Source organism: Otolemur garnettii, unplaced genomic scaffold (assembly GCF_000181295.1).
Source record: "Otolemur garnettii isolate 467f Iridium unplaced genomic scaffold, OtoGar3 scaffold00159, whole genome shotgun sequence".
NCBI classification, from domain to species: domain Eukaryota; kingdom Metazoa; phylum Chordata; class Mammalia; order Primates; family Galagidae; genus Otolemur; species Otolemur garnettii.
In genome coordinates this window covers 436368-446434 of record NW_003852554.1, presented here as the reverse complement: position 1 = coordinate 446434, position 10067 = coordinate 436368, and the positions used below count along the sequence as shown (strand labels likewise).

At 39.2% G+C, this 10067-nt stretch overlaps 1 protein-coding gene across 1 annotated transcript; it reads right to left on the bottom strand.

The window, feature by feature from the left end:
* Positions 1 to 1161: 1161 nt before the first annotated feature.
* LOC111728458 (terminal uridylyltransferase 4-like) lies at positions 1162 to 9156 on the bottom strand. Its single transcript, XM_023519145.1, has 3 exons — positions 8709 to 9156; positions 3098 to 3256; positions 1162 to 1682 (listed from the first exon to the last, which is right to left on the bottom strand). The coding sequence occupies exons 1-3, from the start codon at positions 9004 to 9006 to the stop codon at positions 1594 to 1596; spliced, it is 546 nt and encodes a 181-aa protein (XP_023374913.1). The 5' UTR covers positions 9007 to 9156; the 3' UTR covers positions 1162 to 1593.
* Between the last annotated feature and the right edge of the window lie 911 nt (positions 9157 to 10067).

Genomic DNA, 10067 nt, shown 5'->3' with positions numbered 1-10067 from the left:
TATGTAGTGAGAATCTTAGAACTTTATTTTTCTATCCAATAATCCCATTTATGGGAATTAACCCTAAGAGAATGATTAAATATACACACAGAGAGCTTTACCTTCTCATTTAATATATTTTATAAATATAAGAAAAACTGGAAACAGCTATAATGTCTATCTATAGGGGACTGAACAAAGTTATAATGTATCAGTACCCATGTTTTTTAATAATTCCAGTGGCAAGGGATAATATTAATCTCTGTGTCATTAAACATTATACAAAACATTATAAAATATGATCGTAAGAGTGTGCTCTCTGCATAAGATTTTTGTATTTTATAACTGCTCTACAATGATTATGAATTAATAGCTTTCCAAATTCACAAAGCTGAGCTACTGTATAAATTATAAACAAGATTATTTGCATTTTGTCAGTTATTGAACACTGGCAGTTACTGAAGGAGGGAAAAATGAGATCCTGAAAATTAATGGTTATTGGTTGCTAGGTAATCCATGAATAGCATTTGCCAAGTGGTATATACTGCCTTCAGGAAGGAATGCGGGGCTGAGGCATTCTCTGTTGTTCCAAGTTGTTTTCTTTTTAGAGACAGTCTCACTTCATTGCCCTTGGTAGAGTACTGTGGCGTCACAGCTCACAGCAACCTCCGGCTCTTGGGCTTAGGTGATTCTCTTGCCTCAGCCTCCCAAGTAGCTGGGACTACAGGCACCTGCCAGAACACCTGGCTATTTTTTGTTGCAGTTTGGCTGGGGCCGGGTTTCAACCTGCCACCCTCGGTATATGGTACCAGTGCCCTACTCACTGAGCCACATGCACTACCCTAGTTTTTATTTTCAATGCAGATAAAATGGAAATGGCCTCTGCTTTTCTCAACTTCCGTGGTGTTGTAAAGATCCAGTAAAATAAAGAACATAAAAAAGATCCTTGAATTTCTAAAACTAAGCCTGTGATTTGTAAGACTCTATTCACTGAAGTAAAACAAATCTCTGAATTGTTACATCATCATCTAAACAAGAAGAAGAATTAACCAATTGGACTCTTGTTAAAAAGATTTATTAACTTAAAATAGAACTACTTCAAATACAACCGAAAGCAATTTTCTCTTCAAGTTTGAGTATGTTCAATATACAAGAGTGTGTAAAAGAGAAAAATTCTGAATCTTCATGTTGTAATTTTATTTCATTTTATTTTTTTTACCTTTTAAAAAGTTTTTGGCACTACAAGGTTCTGTAAAGAATAGAAGTGACAAATTTAAAACACATGAAATTCTTTCCTAATTCTTAAGAACAATATATAAAGTCTGAAGCAACCAAAGTATGAATACAGCTAATAGAAAATAAAGAATGTAATTTTTTAAATTCTCTCTTTATACAATTCATCAAGGTTAAACAAAACATAAAATTCCCTTAAAAATAGGGTAATAAAATAGATGAAATTTGTATCACTCAATTTGGTGATACTAGTAAAAACTATAGTTCATATTTATATACAAATAATACAGTCTTTAAAAACAGTCTTGTAATTTAAATAAGCTATCTAAACATGTTAAAATTTTAAATCAGGACCTGATTTGTTTTGCTTTCCATTAAATGTCACTTTTTCTGCTGAATGTAACTGACATTGAGGTACGGATACCCTTGAGACAGCAGGATTGGCTGGTTGCTGTGCATCGGTAGACCAGCTGAAAGAAAATGGACTGGCATTACTCCGACACGTTTCCTCTTGGTGGGTGGGGACAACGCTCTCTACACCGACGGGCGGCACATCTGTCTGTTGGATACAACACAGACAGGAAAACTGAAAGGCTTGTGCCTATTTATCTGACAACCCCTTACAATTAATTTGCAGCTAGTTCTCTTTTTTACTATTTATATATTAGGAGAAGACACATGTCAAAACATTTAAAGGGGTGAGGAAAATGAGGGAGGAGGGAAGGAACTGTGGGTATACACAAAAGAAAGGTAAGGAGACAAATGAGAGATGGAGAGGAAGAATCAAGAAGAAAAAACCTACTGGGGAAGAATTTCAGACTCTTCCCCTCCTAAAAGTGCTTGTATGATTGATGGGAACATCCTCACTCTAGTTCTTTGCTTAGCAAAACCCAGTAGCCAAGCTTCTGCCACTCTGGTAATACAAGGATGCCCCAACAGTATGTGAGTAGTCTAGGAAGGCTTAAATGTATCAAGCCTTGAGAACTACCAGGGGGCTTCCCTTAAAGTTATCATTTCATTCAGTCACCATTTCCTGAAGGCCTGCCTTTAATGTCTTAAACTCCTAGTTTAACTATAATGACTCTGCTTCCAGGATTCTTAACTTCTAGATTAACGAAGAGATAAAGGTCAGACTCAGATTTAATTGTTAGAACAGATACCTTTGAGACAAGTAGGTTAGATAAAATGCTCCAAGTTACTGGGAATTCTTAGTTTGTGATATTCATTATCCACATCAAAGCCATTATTGGTACTACTACAGCACCAGCAGAGTAAATCTGAATGTCATTCAAGTCCTACTTCTGGTAAATAAATCTGACCATGTCTCTATGAAACTTACAAACTTTTACTAGGTCCTCACTGCTTACTAAACCACATCCAGACTCCTTCATAATACGAACTCAGCTTAGCCTCTCTAGCTTTATTACCTACACATCTCTCCCGTATACCTCCATGCTCTAGTCCTGTTATTTTCTCTTCTTCCTCATTATGCCAGGGAAAATCTCTCAGCCAAGAATACCACCCCTCTCTAGTATCTACAGAATCTCCTGTATCTCTTTCAAGATCTAGTTCAGTTGTCAAAATCTTGTATGATATACTCTCTTGTATGGAAATACTACCCCCTCTGCTAGGGCAACATTAAGTGATTCATCTAAGCTCCTATACTTGTCTATCTTATGTGTTTGACTTGTATGAAAAGTATGGAGATTCTCTTTACTCTTGCTTGAGCAACAAACACCTGGCACAGTCGGACACACTGTATGCTCTGTCAATAAATGTCTACGGAATACAAGAATTTTCAGTCCTATAATATGGCCTTCATTGAAGCTCCCTGTCCCAGAATAAAACCCACCCAGCCTGTTAACTCATCTGTAAGCAATGGTACCTTGAGTATAGAAAGGTTTGTTGGGCTGAAATCGGGCATTTCCCTGATGCACGAAGTTCTGAGGCAAACCATAAGGCCACGAAGCTGGGACAAGGGGGAAAGGGGGGCGTGGTGCATGTTCCCAAGGAATTGGAGGATTTAGTCCTCGAAAGCCTGGCTCTGCATTACAACAAGAAAGAAAACAACACATTTTAAAACATTAGTTTGCTCATGATAATATTCTGACATTTCACAAAGATGTAGTGAGTATCTACCACTGGCCAAAGACTCTGATAAATGCAGAGGATGCAAAAAAATTTCTTTTTCCTTGTAAAGACAAGAGTCTCACTTTATCACCCTCAGTAGAGTGCCATAGCGTCACAGCTCACAGCAACCTCCAACTCCTGGGCTTAGGCAATTTTCTTGCCTCAGCCTCCTGAGTAGCTGGGACTACAGGCGCCTGCCACAACACCCGTCTATTTTTTTGTTGCAGTTTGGCTGGGGCCAGAACCTGCCACCCTCAGTATATAGGGCCAGCACCCAACCCACTGAGCCACAAGCGCTGCCCCCCAAATTTTTTTTAAAGAATGAAAAATTATTATTGCTCAAATTATTGATAACAGAGAGGCATATAAGATAATACATACAATAATATGTAATGATTGCTATAAGCAAAAACTCTGCTAAAGAGAAGGTAACCCAGTCTTTGAAGTTTAAATGGTTTTCCTAAGATGACTGAGCTTAGCATTAGAGAAAAAAAAAAAAAGGTCAATTAAAATAGGGAAGGCATTTCAGAAAGAGGGAATATCACGTATGAAAGCCTGGAAGCAGGAAAGCAGAAATTTGGGGAGCTATAAAACAATCAGCAATATAGAGAGGAGTAAGTAGAAGTAGTAGTAAAAGTCTGGACAGGTAGGTGGGGCTATACATTTCAAAGAACCTTAGTACTTGCTGCAAAGAAACTTATATTTTATCCTCCTTACAGGCAAAGATACAATTGAATCTAGGATAGTTGACAATCAATATATCAGAATCAATTATATCTTTGCTGTAAGGAGATTCTATTAGAAGTCTGAGGCATTGAAAAGCTGTGCTTTGTAGTAAATCCCAGTTCCTTAAATTATTAGGTTCCATTCCGAACTTCAGGGGATTATGAAGATTACATCAGAAAACAAAAAAAAAAAGTAGCCTGACTATGCGTGGGTGGCTCAGACCTATAATCCTAGCACTAGAGGAGGCCAGGGTGGGTAGATTGCCTGGGCTTACGGGTTTGAGACCAGCCTGAGCAAGAATGAGACCCCATCTCTAAATAAACAGCCAGGCGTTATAGCAAGTGCCTATAGTCCCAGCTACTCGGGAGGCTGAAGCAAGACAGTAACTTAGTCCAAGAGTTTGAGACTGCTGAGAGCTATGATGCCATGGCATTCAACCCAGGAATACAAAGTAAGACTCTCTCCCAAATAAAACTAAATAAATAAAAAGTAGGTTATACAAGATCTCGAAAAATGTGAGTCCTGTTCTTCCTATGGCTCACCACCCCCAAAATCGATTTCCCTTTAAGATGTACTTTTTTTTTTTTTGCAGTTTTTGGCCAGGACTGGGTTTGAACCCGCCACCTCTGGCATATGGGGCCGGCACCTTATTTCTTTGAGCCACAGGTGCTGCCCTATGATCTACCTTTCAAGTACATTTTTCAAAGCACAGTAACCAGGCCAGGTGCAGTGGCTCACACCTGTACTTCCAGGACTCTGGGAGGCTGAGGCAGGTAGATTGCTTGAGCTCAGGAGCTCGAGACCAACCTATGCAAGAATGAGACCCCATCTCTACTAGCTCCTAAAAACGTTGGGAGACATCTTCTCCATAATAGTGTTTTAAGGGATAGCACAGTTTTGTTTAAAATTACCACTCAATTTCTTTCTTTTTTTTTTGTAGAGACAGTTTATAGCCCTCAGTAGAGTGCCATGGTGTCTCATAGCTCACAGCAACCTCCACCTCTTGGGTTTAAGCAATTCTCTTGCCTGAGCCTCCCAAATAGCTGGGACTACAGGCGTCTGCCACAACGCCCAGCTATTTTTGTTGCAGCTTGGCCAGGGCAGGGCTTGAACCCGCCACCCTCGGCATATGGGGCCGGTGCCCTACTCACTGAGCCGCAGGTGCTATCCCCATTAAATTTCATTTGAAAATGAATAAAGGGAAAGACTCAAGCTATCAGTCTACATTTCCTATACAAATTATATTGCAGGGTAACCAAACAGTTAATAAGAAACAGTTCTTCTTTACAAAAGACTCAATAGAAAGGCTCGGCACCTGTAGTTCAAGTGGCTAGGGTGCCAGCCACATACACCAGAGTTGATAGGTTCGAATCCAGCCTGGGCCTGCCAAACAACAATGACAACTCCAACCAAAAAATAGCTGGGCATTGTGGCAGGTGCCTATAGTCCTAGCTACTTGGGAGGCTGAGGCAAGAGAATTGCTTAAGCCCAGGAGTTGGAGGTTGCTGTGAGCTGTGACGCAATGGCACTCTACCCAGGGCAACAACTTGAGACTCTTGTCTCCAAAAAAGAAAAAGAATCAATAGAAAATTATTTTATAATCCATAGTGAAATAATGGATATCAGCAACAATTATCAATAGCAGCTAAGATCATTAAGTAGAAATTAATGATAAACTTCTTGATAGAACAAACTGATGATACCTAAGTCAGAAATCAATCTTAAGTTACTAAAATGTTAACAGTAAGTTCCTTCTGGAGAGAACAGGAAATATACAAGACAAACCACAATGTATTCTATATTTATTTTTCCTAAACAGTCTAACTTACCCTCAACAGAGTGAACTGGCATCATAGCTCACAACAACCTCAAACTCTTGGACTCAAGTGATTCCCTTGCCTCAGCTTCCCGAGTAGAACTACAGGTGGAACTATAGGCATCCACCACAACACCTGCCTATTTTTAGAGACAGGGTGTCAAACTCCTGAGCTCAAGCAATCTACCCACCCTGGCCTCCTAGAGTGCTAGGATTATAATCATGAGCCACGAAGTATTCTTGCCAATAAGAAGAATCTGAATCTAATCCAGCCTCTGAATCTAAATACCAGTTTACAGAAAATAAAGGGACAGAGGTCATGTTAAACAATGTCACAAAGATAACAATCTGAAAACCCCAGAATGTGGGAAATTCTACAGTTTTTTCAATAAATAGTTCATATAGAAAAAACAGTAAGAAGGAACTGTTAAAAACTAAAGGACACTTGAAAGATATAAAAACCACATAGATACATGGTTCTTTTTTTTTTAAGTGACAGGGTTTTACTTTGTCGCCCTTGGTAGAGTGCTGTAGCATCACAGCTCACAGCAACCTCCAGCTCTTGGGCTTAGGCGATTCTCTTGCCTCAGCCTCCCAAGTAGCTGGGACTACAGGCACCTGCCACAATGCCTTAGCTACTTTTTTTGTTGCAGTTTGGCTGGGGCCGGGTTCAAACCTGCTTCTCTTGGTATATTGGGCCAGCGCCCTACTCACTGAGCCACAAGCACCACCTTTTTCTTTTTTTGAGACAGGGTCTCACTCTGTTGACATCATCATAGCTCAATGCATGAATCTTTTTTGTTTTCTGAGACACAGACAATATGTTGCTGAGGCTGTTCTTCAACTCCGGGGTTCAAGAAAACCTCCCACTTGAGCCTCCCAAGTAGCTAGGATAACAGGCATATGCCACCATGCCCAGGTTTATTTGAAATTTCATTCAAATAAATCAACAGTAAGAATACTTTGATAGTGGCAGCGCCCATAGCTCAGTAGGGCGCCAGCCACATACACCAAGGCTGGTGGGTTTGAACCCACCCCGGACCTGCTAAACAATGACAACTGCAACAAAAAAATAGTTGGGCATTGTGGTGGGTGCTTACAGTCCCAGCTACTTGGGAGACTGAGGCAAGAGAATCACTTGAGCCAAGAGTTTGAGGTTGCTGTGAGCTGTGATTCTAAAGCCCTCTACAGAGGGCGACATAGTAACACTTGATTTTAGACAAACAAGAAAAAATGAACAAAGACTTGGTATTTGATTATACTGGGTGTAGTAATGGTCTTCTGACTTTTTTCAGAGTGATAAAACTGAGATTAACAAGCAAATCTGATACAATATCTGGCATCTGACTAATACTTAAACCCAGAGTTTTTTTAAATGGTAGGAAGGGGTCAGATAAAAGAATTAAAAAATAGCAAATTATTGATAACTTGAAATTTAGTACAGCTGGGAGGGAACAGAAGGAATTCATTATACTTTATTTTTTTCCTTTTGTATGTATTTCAAAACTTATTAATAAGAATTTTTTAAATAAAAATAAATGTCAAAAGGATGGATATCAACCAGCTGAGTTGAGATGCACCTTGTCCCGGCTATTCAGAACTCTGAAGTCGGAGGATCACTTGAGGCCAGAGGTTGAGGGCAAACACTACTGTGTATGTCACACCTATTAATAGCCACCGGACTCCAGCCTGGGCAACAAGGTAAAATCCTGTCTCTAAAGCAGTAAATAAATAAATGTTTTCCCTTCTGATTAGCAGTAAATAAAAGAAATTTTTTAATAAAAAGCTGGATATAAAACTAGATTTATGGAATATACCAACTATTTTTAAATAGGCAAATATAAGAAAACGGATGGTAATATAACAAAATAGTCGTTCTGTCTACGAAGTGAGATGACAGATGACTATTTTTCAAATGTTCTATCATGAATTATGTATTACTGACATATCAGGAAAAACTATTATATTTTAATGCTATTAATAACTTTTTCTTTTTTAAAGATTTACTTCTTATTGAGAGACAGTAGATTCTAGAGCACACAGCAGACAGGTTTTAAAGAAAGAAGTTAGTTTAGAATTTGGCTATACCATTATAAATGATGACAGCATGACAATTAAGTTACTTAGCCCTTCAACTGCATCAACTATAAAATGAGTGCTGGCCAGGCAAGCTGGCTCATGCCTGTAATCCTAGCACTCTGGAAGGCCAAGTAGGTGGACTGCTTGAGCTCCAGAGTTCAAGGCAAGCTTGAATAAGAGTAAGACCTCCTGTCTCTACAAAAAAATAGAAATATTAGCTGGGTATGATGGCATATGCCTATAGACCCAGCTACTCAGGAGACTGAGCCAAAACAATCAGTTGAGCCCAGGAGTTTGAGGTTGCAGAGCGCTATGATGATGCCATTGCACTGTTAGCCCAGGAGACAGAGTGAAACCGTGTCTCAAATTTAAAAAAAAAATACTAATAATACTTACACCAAGTAGAGCTGTAGTGAAAATTACAAACAGTAATAGCTAATATTTATATGCCTTATTTCATTTTATATTTATAACATCCCTATAGATTAGATGTTATTAATAACCATATTTTACAGATGAAACTGATGCACAAAGAGATTAAATCATTATCCATGGCCACAATTAAGTGGCAAAGCCAGAATTCAAATCCAGGCAGCGTGAATCCAGAGCTATACTCTCAGTCTTCATCTAATCTGATACTGCCCCTTCACAAGTACTGTTTGCCTACCATTATTTCCCAGATTGAACCAGCAATACCAATCACCCAATCTTTCTATAGACAGATAAAAAAGAAAAGGAAGGTTACCCGAATTTCCCACTGCACCGTTGTTCACCAAGGAATTTGGAGCCACAGTACGGGGCCAGTGTCCATCATGGGAAGAGCTAGGGATTGCCACAGGTCTGGCAGCAGGCTGTGCAAAGATGATGCTGGGATCATTCAGGTTAATATTGCTAGGGGCACTGCCTGGTGCAGAGTGGATCACTGGGCCATGGATAGGCCAGGATGGGGGAGGGATCTGAAGAGGGTGCATTGACAACAATCCCATATTGTGCATGGGAGAATACTGAGCTGGTGGTGACTGGGGAAAGTTATACATAGGCATCTGGACTTGATGGGGGGGCTGGGCACTCTGTTGAGGTGGACCAAGCTTAGGCTGAGATCCTGGCTGAGATGGAGGCTGAGTAATAGCAGCTGATTGGGAAGAGTTCTGTGGAAAAGGCTGAGGCTGAGGAGAATAAGATGGCGAATCAGACTGCAAAATAAAAAGATATATTATAAAATTAATTTAAAAACATCTTAATTTTATAAAAGCACAGATCAAAATACAAAATAAACTCTATAAACATAACTCTGATGTATATAAACCTCATTTTACACAAAAATAGAATTCTTTCCAAGGTACTCAAAACCCTTCATCACAAACCTTTTCATTATCCAAAGAGAGTCCTTCACATAGAATATATATATTTTACATTATGAACTAGAAACTTTCATCTAAATATCTCACAGTCATTTTCATTCAGTCTCTCAGCAAGTACTTATTGAGTGTCAACTATATTATGGACCTTATTTTAAATACTAAAAATATAACACTGACAAGTATGCCCTTACAGAGCTTAAAGTCTATGGGGAAAAAATCAGGGAAACAGATAAAGATTACAAAAGCAATCATAATAAATTATGAATACTATGATGAAGAATGTAAAAGTATAGTGGACAGTGGTCCCAGGACCCCTCCCACCTAAGTGTACTAAAATCCACACATACTCAAGTCCTTCAGCTGGCCCAGTGGATCCCACTTATGTGAAAAGTTAGCCCTCCAAACACACGTGTTTCACATCCTGAGACTACTCTATTTTCCAGCCCCAATTGGTTAGAGGAAAAAAAACACCTATAAGTGGCCCTTGTAGTTCAAACCTGTGTTGTTCAAGGGTCAACTGTATAATGAAATCCCAGAACAGGAACACCTAATCTCACGTTGGGAGAAGGAAGAAAAAGAAGTGGAGATCAAGAAAAGCTTCCCAGAGAAAGTGACCTTTAAGCTGAGACTCACTGTAAACAGAAATTAGGTTGATATGAGATGGCAGAGATAAGAGAAAGGGGAGAGTGTTGCTAGCAGAAGAAACAACATGATTGAAGGTCCACAGGCAGGAAAATACATGG